Genomic DNA, 22,879 nt, shown 5'->3' with positions numbered 1-22,879 from the left:
GCCATTCTTAGGCTGTACTGAGTCGATTTGTGAAATTTCATTTCTATCAGTAGTAATGGAAAATAAAGTATGTAAGGAAAGGGAATATTTATTAGACTAAGAGGTATCACTGGAAAAAGTATGAAAGCATTAGGACATACACAACCTTTTCAGGGATCTCCTGTATTTTTCAAGGGTGTGAAAACAATTGTACATGCATGAAAATGTACAATGTTTCATTGTACATGAACGATTGATTTTTGTTTGGCTTTGTTTTCCAGCTACATCTGTTGCTCTAATAGGATATCCTAACTTTCCCTACGAACATTTTTAATAGCCTTAAACATGCTCTGATCATCAGCTGAAACAGCATTACTGCAGTGCAGCTGAGATGGGGATAGAAATATATCCTGAGTGTTGATTGATTAGCCAGGCTGTAAAGTCATTTAATGTGAGGTGCCTAATGAAGTTGTGTAGATTTGGAGAAGACTTGTCATAAGCTCCCTTCATAGTCAGAAGAGAGTCACCTACACACAGTACTGAAGATTGCTGTAGGTCTGATTTTCCTTTGATCATACTGGGAGACTGGCGACTACATTGCCAGCTTAGGTTGCCTGTCACTACATGAGCTGACACTAAGCCAGAGCACTTGAACAAAAGTAAATATGTCTTCAGAGGTATTAAATTATTATTATTTAATAATAATTAATATTTATTAACCATTATAATAGTAGTAATAATAATAATAATTGAGTAGATCATAGGTATCCTTAGAGCAGAATAGGTCATCTATGATACTGGTACAAACACAGCACTCTATTCTGCTTATAAGATCATATCTTGTTTATGACTTTTTGCAAAACCCAAACAAACCGCATGATGATATAAAAAATCCTTCGTATGTGTGCCTGAAGGCAGTGCTGCAAGTTATTTTTTCAATGAATTTTTTGGATTCGATGAATATGAACAGATTAGTTACCTTCCCTGGAGTGGACTTAAAACATCTGCAAATGTTTTTTTCCTTATCCTTTGTAAAAGATGCTTGTGAACAACATTTTACTTTTATGCCTGATGTGGTCTTAGAATATTTGCATTTGCTGTGTATTCCATAAAATTATAGGCAAATGGGGAACAGCTGTATATCATTTAAAGTTTGACACCTCATTGGTTAAGTCTTCCTATAGTTAGATTTAAATGATTACTATGCAGGATGTCTCATGAAAGGATGGAACGGACATGCTTGCAAATGGACTGGCAGGGCATTATGGTAGTGCATATGGCAGATTATGTAATCTTTAAAGACTGAGAGAATTTACGTTACTGCACATATTTTGATTTTTCTTCTAGGTAAGGGAACGACTGAGGGTTTCTTTAGAAAGAGTCTCTGCACTGGAAGAAGAACTAGCTGCTGCTAACCAGGAGGTAACATAAAACACTTTCTCCCCTTTTGAGGTTCAATTTCTCTAATTCTCTGTCCCATGTGCTCCCTGTCACTTTTCTTAAAACTGTCAGGAAAAAAAACCCACAAACACAATTATAAAAAAAGCTGCTCAGTGAGGCTTGTTTAAGGTGGTTGCTAGATTAATACAACCTCTGTTTACTGATTTATTCCCGTCTTCTGTTCCCTTGTGAGGAAGCCAAAATCCAACAGCTAGTGAAAGATTCCCAAACTTCTTATTGGACATCAAAAAGGAGTGAACCAATGAATATGTCCGCTACTATAAACAATTTCATAACCTGAATTTCCATTTTACTATAAAATTAAGTAAAACCCACGTATATAAACACATTATATGAATGATAACATCAATGGAGGAAGGGTTATGGATGATCTTGAAATTTAGGTTTGTCTCTTTTAATTGCAGTGTATCATGGTGAACTGTCATGCCATATAACTATTGTGAACTTGGACAAAAGATTTTTTTCCTGTACAGTAGTTTGAGGAGTGACCTCTCTTTTTTTTTTTTTTGAGAGGGTGAACAGCAACACAGAATTGTATTGCACACACAACTGTACACACATATAGAAAGGAATTTTGCACCCCAGAGACATGATTCTGAGTCCAGAAAATATAAATAATGATGTCTGCTGGTGACTTTACCATTCCCATCATGTTCTGAATCTCCACCTGAAGTGCTCTTCTCACGTTGTCAAAAATAAGTCAGACAAGCAATAGAGTTGGATTAAAGGCGTCTTGGGTTATGTCCGTTTACTGGTGTCATTTTACTCAGGCTTAAGACAGAAACTGAAAGCAGCCACATACAAACTTAAAGCACTACCAAATAATTCTGGAAAAATGGAATACCTGTAATTCAGAATAATGTGTGATAATGTAAAATAGAGACTTTTAAAGTATTTTTTTTTCTGATATTAAGGTAGAAAAGTTACATTCTTTAACTTCTTAAAAATAGGATCTGTAATTAAGATATTAGTACTCTCTTTTTATAAACTATGAACTAAATATTTTGAATCATCCCTTTCTTCTCTAAAGTCACTGCACTTCAAACCAGGACACCTCAAACCAGGACAATCTGTGCAAAAATAAAATTCCTCTTTTATTCTTCCATTTCATGATGTCCAGAATACTTGGGTCAAAAAGATGTAGTTACACTATGTTGCATAATCTCTTATTTGCACTAGCATTTATCAAATAGAAAGCAGTCCTTTTGGTCAGTCAAGCTAACTGAGATGCATTGCACTCCTCTAATCCCTCCCATTCATGATCCAATTAAATCCCAGTTCACTTCACTGGGCATGTGACCGGGTCTTTAGAGCATTGCCTTGTTATTTGGAGTTTTAAAAAAATTAGTGAAACTTGTATTGACTGACAGTAAGGAGTAAAAAAATATACAATAGAACTTTCATAGCCTTTCTTGCCCAAAATCCTTAGAAATGTATAAACTTTGTGTCTACATGATACTAAAAACATTTAGAAGGACATGTAGTCAACTGAGCATAACGTGACCATTAACACAATATGAATACTGTGATTTGAGTTTCCTGTGAGGACTATTAAAGCTGAAAAATGGAAATTCAATTAAATAATAATGAAAAAGAGCTAGATGGGAAGAGATGTGGAAGAGAATGAGTGGATTATTTTCAAACAGCTAATGCATTTGAACAAGAATTCAGATAATGTTCACACAATTAGTTATTTAAATGAGACAAAATTAATTAGAGAACTGCAATATATAAGCCTGGTATTATACCAGATTCCACAGTGAATAGAGGCATGAAATTTAAAAATTTATTGTACTATATATGAAAATAAATGGGCCATGTTTCCAAGGGAATTGAATACGTTTTTCAGTAATTTCTGTATTCCTGTCACTCAGTGTCTTTTCTCCCAAGAGAATTCATATTTTCTTTCATATCCATTTTCTCACACTGATAGTAAGAGTGTACTACACATTGAGGACTATATCTAAACATAAAACGATGACAGTAAATTGACCCCATGATTAAACGAGTATATGATTAGGTATATAAAAAGTATCAGATTCAGGGATAAAAATTAGTAGAAATGTTTATGTTAAGATAGCACCTTTCTCTGAAAGCTTATGGCTGTGTCTCTGACGCAGAGCAACAATGAGAAACTGCACTCATAAGTACTTATTGGGCATATCCTTATGTAAAAGAGAAAAATTGAAAGAGACTATAGCTTTCCATCATTACATGGTAAATAAGCTCTCATTTAGTAGTCTTTGTAGAATATTACCTACACACCAAAGTGATTGAAAACATCTGTAACTCTGGCAAAGTTGATTTCAACTCTAGTTGCCGACTCCGTCTTACAAAGTACTCCATATTTGGTAGGGAACAGTAACACACATTGACTTTACACTGCAGGGACAATTGAGATGGATAGTTGGACCTGTTGGGGGAATTTAGCTTGTGTAGCTAATATTTACAAAACACAAGGGTAATGGAGAAAGGCTTTCGTCGGCGGTTCCAGTAGTGACTATTGATATAGCACAAGTCACTGTTGCTGGTTCAGTTGAACTTCTCAGAAATAAGAACGTCTGCCAAATGGTTCGTTTCTCTTTTGGTTCTGTCAAGGCAATAGTGTCTATAAAAAAGTGAGTATGTAGTTTATCTCCTTTTCACATAAATACTACACAGAAATTATTTTGATTTTATGTAATATTTTTTAATATGCTAGCAATTTGTAATATTTTTTGAAAGTAAATCTTCTCTATAAATTACAATATAAAATATACATCAAACTATCAAGCGAATCCTTATGTTTACTACAGGTTTAACTACAATGCTATAGGGGTAGAATTAACCAAATCAGTTACATTAGCTATTCTACTGAATATGAAGTCTTGGTTTTAAATTGTGTCGACCCAGCTTCTTATTAAAACACGTTTACAAACGATAAACATTCTACTGTATCTCACAGAGCATGCGATTCAGCTCAGAAATAGAACTGTTGAATTTGGGTGTGTGCATGTGAGCCGGATATCTAAAATTCGCCTGTAGTCTGTGGAGCTGTAGTAAATCCAGTCTGCCGGATAACCTGGCGGTTAATCTGCCAGGGCTGCCAGATGCAACAGGAGAGCTGCATCAGCCCGGAGCTCGAGGTGGGGAAGGAACACCCTTTGTCACTGCAATGACATCAAATGGCTGTGTTAGGCAACTGACTCTCCAACAAGCACATATGTAGACATCTAATGCATAGACAGCTAAATTTAGGTGCCCTACGCCTTACAAACAACAGAAGTTCTCTAAATCGAACAGTGGGCTTCTAGATATGGGGGAGATACAAAATGGGCCTATATTATACTTAAACAGTAGATTAAAAATTCTTTACATATAAGTTTTACTGGGGGAAAAAGTTATTTGAATATACAGTTTATTTTGCTGCAGCTGATGAGAGGAGGTAGAAGGGACCTTTAAACACAGCAGCAATCTGGATTAATGTTAGAGAGTTTTCATGCAGACTGGGGCAAGATGACTGTCTACAGTAATTAAATTCCATAGTCATCCTTATAATATTTGCTTTTTATTACCAGTTATCAAAGGATGTACCCAAAATTATAACACTTTTTTCTTTTATGATTACACTGGAAGCCATTATTTGTTCGCAACTAGTAGATGTTATTCATTGTGTCTGTTGTAGCTAAGATGAATGCTAGATATTACTAACAATTTTCTGAAAAAAAAAAATTTACCTCCCATTTTTAGTTAAAATTACTATATTTGCTTACGCCTCAGGTGCTTTTAACACGGTGCTGGTTCTCATCTGGTTTCACATAACCCATGGTCTCTCCAAATAGTTTTGATGCTGAAGGTTGTAATGTGCAGCTGGCAATTAGGCAAGCTGCAAGTGGTATATCCAATACCAAAGCTCAATAGTGTCTGGCTATGAACATTTTGAAGGCAAATGTGATGTTTTTCAGTGAATATATGAACATTTTCAAATTCCAACAAGATTCTCCTACCCAGCTTCTTTTCTGCAACACTAATTGGAGAAGAATGAGTCTCATTTACAAGGGAAGTGGGATGCGAATTTTCCTTCCTGGTTTTGTCATTTATGATCTTCATGGAAATTAACTTTAATATTGAAATGACTAACAACATAACCTCTTTTGTTCCGCAGCGTTTGAGATCCTATTACTAGCGTTATGAATGTGAATCTCCATTAAGAGTATGTTGAATACAGCATGTGCAAACAATACACTAAGATATTTCTTTAGTGCCATATATCACCAGGAACTCAAGCTCTAGTGGCTTCCACAGGGCATAGATTATAGACAGGTGGTACTATGGCCCATAGTGATGCTTTTAAATCCATTTCTGCTGCCGTGTGCTGTGTTAAATGACACCTGTTGTGATTTCCATTAACAGATTTCACTGTTTCCCAGAACTCCCGGCAAATAGTTTCCCAAAAAAATGACCTTTAGAGCCTTTTCCTGAGGCTTTTATGTAAAATTAAGCTTTATACATAGTTAATACTATATTGGGAAAAAGTAATTTTTTAAATGACTGGGCTTACTTTGCACATGAATTTTCTCCTGCCCTTCTAAAACATTTATTCAGCCCTTGTAAAATCTTCCTTTGTTAATAAGAATCGTATGATAAGTGGCTTTCCAAAACCCCTTTTTGTTTCTGGTTAATATGTTGGCTTTTCCATCTTTCCTCATTAGTAGAAAATGTGGCATGGAAAATACAGCTTTAATAACACTTATTATCTCAAAGATATACTTTAGAAACCCAGAAAACACTGGGACTGTGTAGAATATGAAATTAAAGAAATTATTGGTTTGAATTTATATATCACCGTGCTACCACATGCTTTTCTTCAGCATTTGTTGAAAATGCCAATGCTCTTTGCAAATGCAAAACAACATTGTGTTGCTTCTGTCAGTTGACACGTACATTATATTTAAGACACTTAGGCTTCCTTTTAAAACCTCATTCTTACAATTTCCACTTGCTTCTACAGAATTTTACTCAACCTTTGAGGATAAATTTAACCCTGGAGCTATCAGAGAGATTGCAGGAGATTTGGACCATAGATCTCTGCTTCATATAACTGCGTGCATTCTCTTATTTGGGCAGTGGGTTTCTTCCTGACAGTGGGTTAGTTTATTCATTAGGGTACCCTAATTCTAGTTTTTATAGCATCCATGAAAGCATTCATAAATGATTTACATTACTGAAGAGAAAGAATGATTTGTGATTCATGATTCTTTATATTCTATACCAGAAGCACCAAAAAATGTACACACTTCTTCATCAGAGAACATTAAAATGTACCCACTTATTCACCAGAGAACATACAAGTACCATGTGAGTTGCCTAGCTGTATGCAGGGCAAGTCTAGAAACCAATAAAAAACGCAGGTACTTTTAACAGTTGAGAACAGTTTTGACTCTGACCATAAGAGATCCTGCAGACATGACTGTAGTGTCATTACTACTTATGAAATATTCTGTAATATTTTGTATATATGTATTTTAATGTAAAACCTCAGCTAACTATGGTGTGTGGCTACACATGAAAACATATTTTTATTCCCAGCTGTTTCGGGTCCTAGTAGCTTAAGGCACTTTTTGTTACAGGATTTTCTTGGTGGCCTTAACCTTTGTATGTAAATATGATCCAAAGTGATCTTTAGATTTCTTTAGAAAAGTTGTTAAAAGAATAGGTTGCTGAGAAAAATAGCACGTCCATTTCTTGAATGTAAAATATACACAGAATTTCATCAATCTGAAATTCATAAATGATGAATATCAAATCTCTGGATGAAACTGGGTGAAATTCTGTGACTTTTTTTCTGAAGAAGTCCAGGCTAGATGGCTTATACCTATTTCTGGGGACTTTAAGTGTACTTTTTTGCAAAAAATCTGAAACAGCCTTCATCTATAGTACCTCATTTTACCATATTTTCTCGGAATGATGTAACTGAAAATTATTGCTTTGTAAACTCTCTCCTACATTGTTTTTTTTTTTTTTTTAAAGCTATAACTTTACACAGGTCTAACTCTGGAGAGACCTTCTTTGTGGTCTGAACTTTAATTTTAAATGTCTGTGTAACGGTGCCAACATATCTTTTCTGCAAAGTTGCACATAATTAAAAATATCTTGGTTTGAAATGTAATCTTTATCTGCAAAATGTAATTGCTTTTCATTCCGCCCTTAACCTTAGCCATCTAGTTAAATGTTAACTCTGCAAAAAGTTATTGTTGCCTTTAAGTTTCAAATGCAGTAACGAAGCATAACAATTATTTTTTTCTGGATGTTTCTCATACTCCATGTTCCACAGCATTAATTTCTGTCGCTACACATTTGCGTCAGGAAGTGTGGCATAGCAGCTGAAGAGGTTGAAACAGCAGCACTACCTCCTTCATTGCCTTATGTTTTTACAAAGCCAAAAAGAAATCAGCACAAGAAATAATCAGTTAAGTTGCTATAGCTATTTCATTTTATGTCCTCAACTAATTCTAATCTAAGATCACAGAGGAAAAAAAACACTAAAATTCTTTGAGGGTATTGAGGGAGGCAGGGCTGATCTTTGCATTGCCATCAAAAGCCTTTTTTACTAAATTCAGGGCTGAATAGGTCTAAAATTCAATGCTTTTTTCAGATAGTCACTTAAGAATGTTAATTTCTATTGACATATTTGACATGAACATCACTATTCCACTTGCAAAAGTAGTTTCTCCATATAATTTCCATAACCATCTACCACAGAGAAAAATTTTCCGAACAATTTTGAGTACAGAACGAACATATGTTTTCTGCAGTGAGAGCAGATAATGATTTTGCACATATTTTAGTATTGTTACACAAAAATCTTGGTAAAAAATACTTGTAGATTTAATTTCCCCATTTATAACTTGCCTTAGTCACTTAGGCCTATTTATGTGTTGGCCACAGTGTACTGTTGGCACCCCATTTAGTATATGTTAAATAGGCTCATCAAATTCGGTCTTCACTGAAATGATTTTGCAGAGCAGAATTGTGTAGCTGCCCAAATGTCTTAGGGTATTTTCAAAAGAGATCCTGAAATGCTGAGTTCTCTTACCCTTCCATTTACCATATGGCCACCTGTAACAAATCCTAAAATACTGGTAGCGTGTTCAAATTTTGCATTAGCTTTTCATCTCATTTGACTGCCTCCTATGTGTAACCAATTTGTAAGAAAGGCTGTGATTAACAGAAAGGACACGTGGTCTGTGCTCAAATGTTCATGGATAGCTTCTTGAGGAAAAGCATAGCTGAAGGGAGAGGCTTTTTATTCCGTCACAAATAGAGTGTGATTAATAGTTCTAATAAAAATCTTTGATATTGTGTGCTTGGTAACTTGTATACATTACTCTCCTTTCAATATCATGTCATAAAGACAATTGTTACTTTCTATTTTTATTTTCCAAATATTCTAAGATCCCAAATATGAAAGGATTTGGGTGCTTCAGGATATTACTGCTGTAAAGGAAAGAGGAAGCTTCTTCCATTGAAATGATAGATTCAGGCTACTAAGCATCTTCAGTGCAATTTTCATGTTTTCCTTAGAACTTTGTGTCATGGCTAATACTTCTCCTTCATTTTATTTGCTTGTGAAATTTTTCATGGGGTTTGTTATACATTTGTGACTAGAGTGAATCCCGGTGTTGCAGATTCATAAGTGAAGGGAAAAGTTTAATTTTACTCCTCCAATTATTCACTAAACAGTCTGAGGTTCGTTGCATCTCTCAATTTTCTGCTATGATACATCCCCTACGTATCCATAAGCATTCATACATTACTCTTAAATTGATATAAGCTGTTAATTGAACTTTCTGAAGAAAAGAAAAATCTTAAGTTTTGTAATATAATGCTTAAAGAAACATGACAAAAGGGAAAAAAAGCTGTGTAAAACTGATTTGCTAATTCCTCTTTCTTTACTGTTCCCCCAATCCTGCTGTGCAGCTATGAAACAGTTGTTTAAAAATACATTAACAGAGCAGACAGCTAGATGTTTGAAATCTATTTTGCAAAGCTCTTCAAATCTACATCATTTTTTTGTCTGACGAAAACATTTGACTTAACGAAACCTTGGTCCCCCATGATTAGAAACATGGGTGGTTTAATGCTTTGGTTTTCTCTCTGAATAAATGACAACTAGAGATTAAAAATTCCCAGTTTCCTCCAAACTTTGCAGCACAAACACTCCATAAAATTAGCATCTTCATCAAAGTAAGCATAAGCTTAATCCAGTATATTCTTGTGTATGTATGTTTGAAAAAACACTTCTAAGATGCTCATTCTGAAAACAATTTAGGTGCTGCTACTCTAATGTAAAAATGTAATCTTCCTTTTGTGTGTTTTCTGGCAAACATAGGCATGTACTAAATTCATTACTGCGTAACAATTTAATGTGAGCATTTCCTGCAAGAATTTGCAGAGCACCTCTTCCTACCTTGTGGCTCTGACTACATGTTCCATCAGCTGGATCTGCTGAGTTTCTCCTTATTCACTTTTTCTGAAAGCAGAGAGAGGCTTAGCTTTGCTTTTACAATCTCACGCTGACCTCAAAGTTGCAGTGATGTCACCTGTTTCAGTCCTTACCACATGAATTCTCCCACACTCCAGAAAGTTTCCCCTCTGTCCTTGCAGTGTTTTCTTACCTGTTGCTTCACATTAGAAAAGTTTTGAGTAATGCTTCTTTATGTCACACTTTAAACATAATTTCTTTCACCTTCTCTGCTGATTATTGTTAAGCACATGATAATAAATTTTTAGTCTTTCACATCTTTTCTTTTTCCACTTTTTGGTCCGAATACTTAAAGAAAAGTTACTAGGAAATCTGTGACAAATATTCATAGTATTCTTTTATTTAAATGTTATATTCTCATTTTTATAATACCTGTGGCTTAAGTCTTCAGACTTCTGCCTTTGGGGTGAAACTGTATTTCTATTTGCATCAAAAAATGTAGCCTAATCTTACCACTGCTGCAGAAATATAAATATTTATTGGTATATTTGTTAGTTATATAGTCCACCTTCACATTTATACCAGAGTGCTTTTATTGTGCATTTTTACTATGATTATTATTGCATTACTATATTCCCAACAGAGCTCCAGTAAAGGACCAGGACTCCATTTTGTTGTAAAAAAATAAAATATTAAACCATGGTTCATGCTCCATACCATTTATAGTATAAATTTCCCTTTGCAGTGTCCGTTGCTCATACAGCTATGGAACAGAGAGCGTGACTGTAAAGCCAAGCAAGGTAGCACAGTGACCTGTGTGGTGGTCAATCGCTTAACCTTTTCACTATCACAGGAGCTCTGTGAATGTCACTCGCAGGACTCGGGCTAATCTGGTCCCTTTTGAATATTCTTGCTCATATAAGGATCGAGGTCATTTTAACCGGGGTGACGAGTTTACAGTTTCTACAGCAGGAAAAGTAGGATGCAATCTGATAGAATTCGTGGGTGCAATTATCAACTTTGTAAGTATTGATAGCTGAACTTGGCTAAATTGCATAACTTGATTTTTGACAGCTGATGGCTGTCATGGCATCTGCTCAGGTGCGCAGTCTGCCACACAATTGTTGTCCTGGTACACCACGTAAATCCTGGTATGCTGCATGAATCCTCACACGCTCACTGCATCGTAACTCCATGTGTGGGAGTTAAGTAATGAGTACAGGCCTTCACCCCAGCTCCGTGCCTCGTTTTTTAATGGAAGAGAGGCAGGGGCTGCAGGCAGGGAGGGAGGGAACGACAGTGCTCTCCATGAGGTCCTGAGTATAAATAACTGTAAGATGTGGTGTTCAGAGCTTACTACATAGCAGAACTGTTCTGCAGTTAATCAGCGTGCCTGGAAAGTTTCCATTTTCTGGATCTCGTGAAGTTGAGTTACCGGAGTTATTTTGGGGCTCTTTATAATATTTTATATTCATCAGTAAATACGGATCACAGAGCATGTCTGATGTTTCTGCACAACAGCAAACAAATATATCAATATATGACACAGAGCTGTGAAGCTGAAGAACATGTCTCAGAGTGATAAATGGACCTTCTGATATCTTCTCTACTTTATTCCAGAGAATTACAGACTAGGAAAGCTCTGCATTGCTAGCACTGTTTTTTGCGGTTTTCTTATTTACCACATATTCCTCACCCAATGTAGAAAGAAGGGAGAAAGAGGAGATGGGATGACAGCAAAAGAAATACAAACTGAGATAAGAACACAATGATGGCAGGAGCCAGATGTGTGGTTAGCATATTTCACAATAGTCTGCCTATATACCTGAAAATTCCAGGAGATTAATAAAACTGGAAGGTTTTATTTGTTTATGGTTATTTTAGGGATTGTTCATAGTCAGCATGAGATTAGACACTGGGATAATTTCAGATTGGATTTAACGTCATCTATTTGGCAGCCTGTTTAGGGAGCTTAACAAATCGATGGTACACAACTCTCACCGGCCCCAGTTTCATAAGGTTATGTTAGCAAATTCCTTACTTTAAACACACCAATATGCTAAAGTAAAGAACATAGCACATATTTAAAGTCATACTTAGCTGATTTGCAGTAGTAATAATACACTATTACTTGTACAAAGGATATCAGTGAAAATTTTAATGTCTAATGTTTAATTTGCTCACAGTATGCACACAGTGCCATTCATGAGACATCAAAAAGAATACATCGCTTCTCTTTGATCTGGTATTTTGGGATTCATAAACTTTGAAATGCATGCCATTTTATCCTGCAGTGGAGATATAAATTCAGGTTTAAGAACGTAGTTGATTATCTTTCTGTCTATGTCACCTTCAGGGTCATTTGACATTTGTCAAATGAGTGTGCATGCGGATCAAGATAATTTCACTGCAAGAATCAGTCTTGTCGATTCTTTATTGTTTACAATCTTCTTCTGCATCCATCTTGATGAAAATGCAAAACACATAACCATTATCCTTTGTTTTTAATCTGCTTGAATAATATATTGTTTTATCCTTTGTTTAATGTGCATCTCTGCAATGATTAAACAACTTTGTGTATATTTGTTAAATATTACATGATTTGTTAGGAACATCGACATCCACTAACTCTCAAATCAGATTTTAAATAGTATAACAAGATCACAGTATTATGTTTTATGCCTATTACTCTCCATAATACATTTTTTAATGTATGAATAGGCCTTACATGCTGCATTTGAATAAAAGATTTGAATTAATGACTTGAGCAAATAAATAAAATAAAATTTAAGCTTCAATAGATTTGTATTTATTAATCAATATTCTAATTAACATAGCAACTAGAAAATGTATCATTTGTATTTTCGTATTAGGTGACCTCAATTCAACAGTGCACGTGCAAACAGTATTCTGCAAATTCATAAGGTAGTTAACTACCAAAACGGTAAAAACTTATTTCTGTGAGCAGTATCTGCAATAACATGAATCAAGAATAATTTGCCGCTCAGAGGTCTGTATTGGCCCTCTGTTGTCAATAGGCAGAGCAAGGTCCCCAAGCGCAACAAAAGAATTCCAAATTTCTTACTGATAGATTATGAAGAAAATTATTGCCATTTTGCTACTGGTCTGCTAATGCTGATAAACCAGCTTAGTGATAAAATATTTGTGAGAAAAATAGGAACAGAGACTGTGCTGGGGGTATGCAAAGGATAGATGTATCTTGGTAAATGTTTACCTAAGAAACCATATCAGGAGATTTTTTTAAATCAGGTTTTTTAAATTAAATGCAAACAAGCTTCCGTCATATCTCTGTAATAGAAATAAATATAGAAATAATTTTACTTGGGTTTGATGGGGCAAAATTAGATACTCATACTTCTTTGAGATCTTGATAGAATATATCAGCATTAGGAAATATGAAATAATCTTCATTAATATTAATAGGAACTATCAATGTATAGGTGGAATTATTCCAAGAGGAGTTGTAAAGGGCTTGTTTTACTTGGTTCAGTCCACAAGAAATGATGCAGCTTGCTTGACTTGCACCTGGAGAGTGTAGTACGGACACCTTTAATCATGTAGAATACATGGTTACCAAAAAAGAAGAAAAATAAAACATATGTATATTGAATTGGAAAATGGCTATCATGTTGGATTTTCTGCAGTGATCCTAGAATAAAAACATTATTTTAGAAGTACCGCTTATGAAGAATATTCTTTATCATTAAAAAATATATAAAAACTGTATCAGTGAGTATCATATCCTTGATTTTCAATGGACAAATCTGTGGCAAAAAAAGTTACTCCCAGTAAGAATGTCATTGAGAAGTGTTAAGATTTTGACTAAAATTTAATTGGTACATTTAGTTTAATATTTGTAATACAGACTTTAGTTCCCTCGAGTGTGCTTTGATTTTCACAGACTGGGAGTTAGATTTAAGTTGGGATTTCTTCAGTTTGTGCATGCAGATCAGGGCTTTGATACTCTTTAGTTGTAGTTCTCGGGTAAGGTTCATTTCCTTTCTGGATTTTTAGTCATATCCTATCTATCTGTTGTATTTTCATGTTTTGTACAATCAGTAGCACAGATTGTGATTTTAATACAGATACACTGTATAGGGAAATCTAATAAAACTGACTACACATGCAGAATAGTGGGGTTTTCATAACAGATGTGTCCAGTCAAAATAAATCTAAACTATCTCAAAGTCTCTAGGTGACTATGCAGACAAAGTATATAAAATTTCATTTGGGGAAGACTGTTTTTACTTGGAGGGAAACATATTAATGCAATCAGAAGAGGAAAATGGATTTGCAGTGCAAATAGCTAAATACTTCATTTTAACCTGTGCAGGACTTTTCAAACCAAATTGTATACCTTAAGCATGGGTAGTTTTCAATTAAATGCTTATGTACTAAGAGGAACTGCATAAAGCCCTAAAGGCACGATATTTTATTTATGGTCAACATCCTGGATACTAAAATCGTGTTTGTATGTGTAAACTTATATATACGTATATAATTATACACACAAAGTGTGTGTGTATAAAATATCTGCGTACACGTTATCATATATGTCATATATACACACACACTATGTATATATATTTCAATAACTCATATATTGTTGAGAACAATGAAGATCGTAGTATTTCAGCCAAATCCCTCCTCAGCTCTGACCAGCTGCAAATCAGTGCCTGTACTACCAACAAACTCTGGGGCTTTTGTATCCTGGTTTGGGTACATACTAGTGTCGTTGTGAGAGTAATAATGAAAGAATAATAATGTTTCTACTATTTTGTTGAGCTTGGTTAGAAAAAAAAAATGGCAAGAGAAATTAGTCAGCAGGTGTCAAATATACACTATAATGCAACCGTGTAATTGATATTTGTTATTATTTTCCCGTTGTGTTAGTCTCTGTAAAAGACAGTTCTTTCACTGTGTCATATTTCATACAACTTTTGTGAGAAATTAAAAGTAGCTCATTTTTGTTTTCTTGGATAAGGGTTTCTGAAGAAAATGTACTGAAATGTACCTGGTAATCTTCTGTGAAAAATCTTGACAGATATTCTTTTTCATAATAGCAACTGCACAATTGCTTTAAATGACTCCTATTCTGTTTACAAAGTGTTGCCAGTAGACCACAGAAATAAATGGTGCGTGCTGTAGACTATGTGCGGTAGCACAAGACAGTGATTTACACAGTAACACTTAATTTGGTTCAGAACTCATAATGAAGGAGCGACTAATAAACCCTATTGCCTTATTACCAGTGTATTACTGCATTTAAACTATAAAACTCAGTGCTGATCCGGGCACTTAGTGTTCAGAAGGAGTCAGGGCTCACTGATGGTGTAAACACGAGCGGTCCCCCGCTGCAGCCAGCTGAGTGCCACAGCTGTGGGCTACCCCTGGAGCACAGTACCCTTGGACAGACAGAAGTGACCTTCCTAGGCATGTCAATAAAACACTGATAGCCAGGACCTGTCAATAGTTATCACGAGTACAAACCACCAACGGTAAAAGATCACAGATGTGGTTAGTATTTTCATGTTTTCCAGTTAAAATTACGAATCTGCCACAGATTCAGAGCATCTCCAGTCATCCTGGCATGTTGTCAATCATTATTTGCACTTCAGTGACACGAAAGCAAGGCCTGAAAGTGCCAGCCACTATACAAGCAGTGTCTATGTCAAGATTATAAGAATAAAATAATCAAGATGTACCAGAAGCTGCAAGAGCAAGATCCTTAACTTTCTTTGACAGAACTTGAAGCATAGAAAGTAAAAAGTTGCTTAAACCTCTCCCTTTTGCCACAAGGTAAAAACTCCCTGACTTTTTAAGTCCACTGTCTTTTACAAAACTGATCACCACTGAATGGCTTAAAAAGTGTTGCTATAAATCTGAATGTATGTTCTCTTGCAGAGCTTAGTAGCAAATGCTGGATTTCTAGTAATGATAAGGCAACGCTTCTTGGCCATTAAGGAGTAAAGAGTGTAGAGATTCTATTTCAATTTCCGCTTATTTAAACTCCATATACCACAAATGTACCAGATTTGCTTTCATTAGGCCTACTACTTTCTAATCTCCAAGGGTTATAAAACTCCCTCAAGAGGATGATTTCACCCTAATGAGTATTTCTCCATAGCAATGAAAGCTAAACAGCAATATTAATGAAAGGTCAACAATCTCAAAAAGGAAAGACAAGAAGAATTTATGATGTAAAAATGTTGAAAATATGTATTACTCATAACTCCTACAGGTTTTTTCTTTGAACAAAGTAGTATTTTTCTTGACACGTCAGGACATGTTTTAAAGGGTTCAATTGTGTAAAGTTTCTGGAAAGCTCACCACTTAAATAGCAATAAAATACACTGTAATCCAGGCAAATATAAAATAAACCTAGCCGAGGCTGTCAGTCAGACGTGAACACTTAGTTTACAAGTGAATTTTTGGAGTACTACAAAAGCTGTTTTAAGTAGTTGAATGGGAGAGAAGACAAAGTGTTAAGTTAAAAAAAAAAAAAAAAAACCAACAAAAAAACACATCAAACTTTTATGTTTTTTTTTTCTCCAAGTGAGTCCAAAGTGCATTGATAGTGCTGCAGGTTTCATTCCCCACCTTCCAAAGTTATTTTTGCAATCTGAAAAGGCTTTTTTTTTCTTTTCTTTTGTTCTCTCAAAGTGTGGATAATGTTGATTAGAATGCTGGATGGTCCATAGTTATTTTAACTCCTATCTGTTGTGAAAATAGAGCTCTAAGTCTGTATTTACACTTTTAAATTTACCTTGTTGCAAAGCTCAGAGCTTGCATTGCTGAATGGAAGAACTAAAGCATTTCAGCACTGAAGGCATCTTCAGGGAGATTAATTTTTATCTGTTGTTTTAAAAGACTCTGTATGGATTTATAAGAAGTTTGGTTTATGAAGTCAGAATGTGCGTTTATGATAGCCTGAAAAGCATCTTGCATTCACTCTCTCAAATGCTATGTATATAGCCAGTAATCAATTCTATGCAGTTCATTTGATCATGATACTGAAATGTACTAAGATTTTAGCTACCGCTCTGGGAAGAAAGATCCCCCCCACCGCAAGCCAACACCTCACTTTTCCATGTGTTTTCATTCATTTCATTTTTATACATGGATAGCTCCAAAATTCTGTATTTGCTTGTCTGTTGGGGAAAAAAAAAAAAAAAAGTAAAAATTATCTATTTCTTGCCTTAATCCCTTCTTTATCCCATCTGCCAAAGTCAGACACTTTGGTAGATGAGAAGGAATTTCCATTATTAGGTAAGTCTGTGAATCGTAGACTTTCATCTGCTGTTTTCTGGTAAAGAATGGTGAGACGGTGGTTGAGCCGCACACACCCCTGGGTTTTCAGGAACACTCTGGTGGGCATATTAGTGGACCACCTCACTAGTAAAAGTTTTATCACTGTTATTCAAAGATGAGGCAAGCTCCCTACTTTGGCTCTTCCTTTGATCGATGTAGAAAATGAAGCCAATCAGAATTTGTGACTCAATCCCATTGATTGCTGGAAATAATAAAAACGTTGATCTTTATGACAGGCTAAGAAAGTCATCATTAGTGGATGACTAAATAGAGTTGGTAGAGTTGATTAGTATATATGTTTTTATTGGGAAAAAGAAGCCTTGTGAGAGTTTGAACGGCAGGTGTCAAGATGCCATCTGTCAAAGCCACCAAAGCCAGTGCACTGCTTTATGTATTGAAATTCAAATAGGTCTTGTTGCAATGCGATCAAGCTGCTAATCCTGAGTTCCTTTTGTAGTGCTCCAAGTGTGCCTCTTCAGGGCCGCTTGCACTCGGCTGGTGCCTCTGCTTCTCACCGTGAGACCCTGTGATCCAACCACTGTCCTACAGGGCTTGTGGTCGCATCCACTTCTGTGCTATTTACTGGAAGACCCGGTGGCTTGGCACCTGCACGGTTTCCGCTGGGATCCTGCAAATAGTCACAGCATGATGTAACTTACAAGGACTTTCTTTCATGCAAAATATGATTTATTGTGCCAAAAGGTGCCATGTCATGATTTTGCCTTTGCTGCCTTTTGAGTTTCTTATCTCATTCCGGAGCATATAATGCAGCATAAACAAATACGCAGGGACATGTGCAATACTCGTATGTATGAATGTTGGGCTTTCCCCGAGTTCTTCAGTTATCTATATTTTAGGCATATTTGAAAATAGAATCGTTCAACTGGAATATGTTTAAAGCCTAATTTGTTCTGGTAAGATCAGTCATTTTTAAAAATCTTAATAATGTGTTTATTTTCAGGCAAAATTTAATTACTCATTCAAAAATCTTGCCACTATACTGTAAAAAGAGACTTCTATTCAAAACTTTTTGTACTACTTTGACTACCTCTAAACCATCGCATTACAACACCTACAGAGAGTTCTGGTTCACAATTTCCGCAGTGCTCTGTCATGCAAACTTATCAGTGATTTATCGAGTGATGTGAATATGTGAGAAAACATATGCAGGTAAGTGTATGCTATGCTATGCTAGAATTGCCGCAATTTGGCAATCATGAGGCTGCAAGTGATTACAAAGTAAGGACAAGAAGGAGTATAAGCAGGAAAGTGAGGTATTGAAACACTCTCAGACACCACTGTGACAATTTGTTTTGCCTTTGATTTGTAAATTGCAGTAACTTTGTAGACTGGAGGAATCTGCTAAGAAATGTCAAGTCCCCGCTAGGTTTTTTTCTATACTTGTGGCAACAGGTTTCCTCTGTACTTTGAATAGTAAGATAGCCTCAATCTTCAAAGTAATTTATATTGTGAATGCCTGTAAGCACAGTTCTTGGGGTTATCTGGATCTCCTGTGTTTTAATTTTCCAGTTAGAGTTAAAAGAGTTGCACAGACAAGTGAATTAATGATTGTGAGGGGTTAGGTATCATAGCAAAGAATGAGACAGAGATACTTTTGTAGGTAGTAGATCTGCACAGGATTAGAATAAAATATGGTCTCTTAGAGCAGTGGAGGTGTTTCTTTTCATCTATAAATCAAAAAATATAACATCCTCTCCTCCAGTAACAGAGCATGCATTTCTGTGCCTCAGGTACCACAGTTCTTAGTTTTGCATCCTCAATGCAACCGTCTTGAAGTGCAAACTTGTGAACAGCAACTCCTGGGCACTTACTCATGCTGCTTCTGATATTCTGCTGATAATCTCAGAACAACAGGGTGGAGGCACGAATGTCTTACAGTACTGCAGCTAAATCTGTCACATCTCAACTGACAGAGTCATTAAAATTGCAGTAAAAGTTGAAACTATCCAGTGGGATTCTAATTAAATATTGAAAGTCTCTTTTGAACAGGATTATTAAAAGTTTTCCTTGTACTCATGGAGAAATACAATTAAAATTAATATTTTGACATACCTCAGATTTTTATGTAAATCCTGTTCTTACTATTTACAGCAGGCATCCCGGTGATCCCCACTGAATGGGGTCCTAAACCTGCCCTCAAGAGCATGTAAAATCTCACATAATTATCCTAGTTTGGTTAAAATGCCCTTCCCCTTATGAAAAAATTTCCTTTAATAATACCTATATTTTACTCAGATTCGAAAAAGAATAATGTGTTTTTCATGAAAATGTTTTGCAAGTGTGCATCCCATGCTGTGTTTTTCCTCCACCAAAGAGTGAAAGAATTATAGTGTATTGTTTATACAAGATCCTGATAATACAAAAAGCTGATTACCATTATAATTCCTTTCAAAAGTTACAGATAAAATGTAAACAAAATCTATGTGCATTTCTGGCCCTATACTAAAATAAAATACTAATAATGACGAATTTATTGTACAATTGAAACAATTTCAGTCACCCTCTTTATACACCTCTGAGGTCTCTAACCAGTGGCTTCTGAAAGGCTGTGTTGAGGTTAACACAAGTCAGAAATATAACTGGAAAAGGCTATATTTATGTTTAGGAATCAGGATATAAATTTCTAATGAAACAGAAGGAAATCACCTGTCCTTTATTCCTTGTACTACACTTAATATTTACCATATAAAATAATAGACATTGCTTAAAGCTTAACACAAGCTTTAATTAAAGCAAAAGTCAAAATTAAAGCAAAGTCAGAAGCAGACCAGCCATCTGAATTATGTTCTCAGTAGACTGAAATCTGATATTTAACACTGTTTATATATAGTCTGTTATGACAGAATAATGTAGGAGGACATCCAAGTAGGCAATTTCACTGTTCTCTGAAAGACTTACATAAATAAGAGCTGGATGGAAAATTGACACAATATAGTCACAAGAAGTTTAGTTTAGCACACTAGCCAGTAAAAAGAAACATCTTCTTGATAAGAAGAGATTAAACAAAAAGCCTTCTAGATCTGTCAGCTGTAGCAAAGTAAAACAGGGTTATCAGTGAGTTTAATTACGAAGGACAGATTTGTTTCAGTGTCGGAAGATCAAAGAAACAAGTTCAGTGATTTAAGGTAGGCCAAGCTTACAAAAAACAGCTTTTCAAAAACTTAAAATACTTGTCTTCCTTTAATGCCATACATTTTTTAAGTGAACCAATTTCTTACTGGTTTTAGGGAACTGCTTAACGTTATATATGTGTGTTTAGAGCCTCTGTTAGCAACAAAACAGTATATTTAACTTGTTCTAAAACTATTTCAATTAATGACAAATAAATTCAAAGTAGAAAAATTGAAAGAAAGTTAAAAAAATTCCTACTTTTTTAAATGTTAGAAAGAATCCTACAAAAAAACACAAACTTCTGCAAGCATTTGGCCTTATATGTTTATTAATTAAATTAAATACTGTAATGATTTATTCAATAGAAAGCAAAATTAAAGCATAATGATTACAGTAATTACATTTAAATCCTTTACTGGCCATGGTTTTAAATACAATTTAAATAGCAAAAACATTAAAGAAAAATTTGATAGAGAAAGTGATTATGCAACTATTTTAGAAATTAGAATAGGATTTTCTTTAGCCTACACAGGGGTCCTATACTTTTGACAACATATAACTAATTTCAAGGTTTTCAGCTCAGTTATTGTAATTCTGCCTTAAGTCACCAGATGAAACAGGACACCGATGGCTGAAACTTAGTATTTGTGCTGTGCTCTCTGCTGGGGTCAGATATGGAGAACTCGCTTTTTACGGAACAGCAGCACTGGCGACAAGGCCTCAGGGGCCAAGTTTTCAAGGAAAGAAAATTCTTATGGGTAGGAAAAGCACCCAGAATACCATCCTTGTAATTTACAGTATATGATATGCATTTGTTATGGTTTAGGCTGAACTGGCCATCAGATGAGCAACAGGTGCTCTCCCCTACCTCTCTTCAAAGAGAGAGGCAGAGGAGAGAGAGACTTACGAGTTTAGAAGGAACTAAATGAAATGAAATTCAATGAAATATTAATAATAAAATCAAAAGAAAATGATGAAATATATACAAAACCGTATCAAGCTCCTAGGATGAATGACAATCATGTCATCGGCTGGCACTGGGGAAGCCCCAGACTGGACTCAGTGATGGACGGGAACTGGATTCCGGATCTGGATTCGGAATCGGGATCAACCGCAGATGAACAGAGTCCCCCTCTGACGCCAGTCGTTGAAGAAAGAGGGCTGACCCTTCGATCCCTCAGCTTTTATACTGAGCCTGAGGCAGATGGGATGGAATACCCCGTTGGTCAGTTTGGGGTCACCTGTCCTGTCCGCTCCTCCCTGCAGGTGGGACCCCACTATGTTTTTCCGCTTCCGACCCTCCAACGGGGCAAGTAACAAAGTCAGCTGCCCTTGGCTGCTATAGCAAGAAGTATAAGCAAGAGCCTCTCTGCATACCATGCCTGGGCATCAGCTATAACCATAGGTCGTATCACACTGAGAGCGCACATTGCACAATATGCTGTTTGTTAATTTCAGCAGTAAGAGGAGGCCCAGCTAAGACGTAAAGTTCCTGAACAAAATTGGTCCTGTTTTACCTCATACCAGGACAACATTGATAGTAACAACAGCTTCTCCCTGAGGATGCAGAACAATTACAGGGAATGCCTAGTGGTGAGGGCATTACTTTGTCTGGTCTGTAACTGGTCAATATTCTCTGATCATCGCCAAATCTTATCAGGTGCCACCACCAGCGATCATCTCAGACTGAGCCCTCCAAGCTTTCCACTACCAAATCATTCTTCCTGTCTAAAGTTATCATTCTTCCTTCCTGGACTTGTCAGTGCTACTTAAGGACCAAATATCACTGTGATTCGTAACAGAAAAAGTAATGCATTTAGTTCCTTTCCACCAATGCCAAAACACAGAGCAAAAAGCAGCCAAAAAGTCATACATCTCTGAACAAAACCATAAGGGGTTGAAGAATGCTGATGCTTTGAGGGAAGGTCTGGCAGTGAGACAGTTACTGCTCCTGGGAAATCTAATAAAAACTTTTCCACTGATGCTCAAGATATGTGTTCTGTAATAAAGAGGCAAGACCAAAGTTCTCTAAATGTAAGACAGATTTTTGAATAACATCAGACTGCACAGACCAAGTGCATAGTTAAAAAATGAATCTATAGTAGGCAACTGTTAATAAAAAAAGGGTAATAAGTTGGGAGTTCCTTTTCAATGCTGTTATAGGTAAGTATATTAAGTATTCAGAGTAAAGTTAATTACCTGAAGCCTGAAACTATAATGAGGTAATGAATGGCCACTCAAACAGTTGGAAGCAGAGAACTGATTAAGTTTCAGCAGCAGAGGTACCCAGTCATCTAGCATTTTGTATGTTTAGAAGTTGGTTCTGATCTCACACCTCTCACATAATTTTAAATTAATTGTTTTGTAAAATACCCAAAGTAAAGATTGATGAGGAAATGCTTTTCCTGCTTACTTTTGTGTCTTGTGAGAGTCTTGGCATTGTGAGTAAATCCATTGCATCTTCATGTATCGTGTGTGTGTTCCAGTATATTTTTATTTTGTCCAATGAGT

The 22,879-nt window shown here is 35.7% G+C and overlaps 1 protein-coding gene across 4 annotated transcripts in view; it reads left to right on the top strand.

Annotated features, from left to right (window-relative positions):
- Positions 1 to 22,879, top strand: part of PPFIA2 (PTPRF interacting protein alpha 2) — a gene marked incomplete at its 5' end in the record, with an annotated part of 340,138 nt that overhangs the window by 232,968 nt on the left and 84,291 nt on the right. For 3 of the 4 annotated variants that reach the window (XM_082485262.1, XM_082485261.1, XM_082485263.1), the window contains one exon: positions 1,327 to 1,401. The exons of the other annotated variant lie outside the window; for it this stretch is intronic. In XM_082485262.1, coding sequence (XP_082341388.1) covers positions 1,327 to 1,401 — 75 coding nt within the window. The remainder of the gene's footprint in view (positions 1 to 1,326; positions 1,402 to 22,879) is intronic. 4 annotated transcript variants of the gene reach the window in all.

Source organism: Vanellus vanellus, assembly GCF_965231255.1.
Source record: "Vanellus vanellus genome assembly, chromosome: 1".
In the NCBI taxonomy this organism is placed as follows: Eukaryota; Metazoa; Chordata; class Aves; order Charadriiformes; family Charadriidae; genus Vanellus; species Vanellus vanellus.
This window is presented reverse-complemented; position numbering and strand designations above follow the sequence as displayed.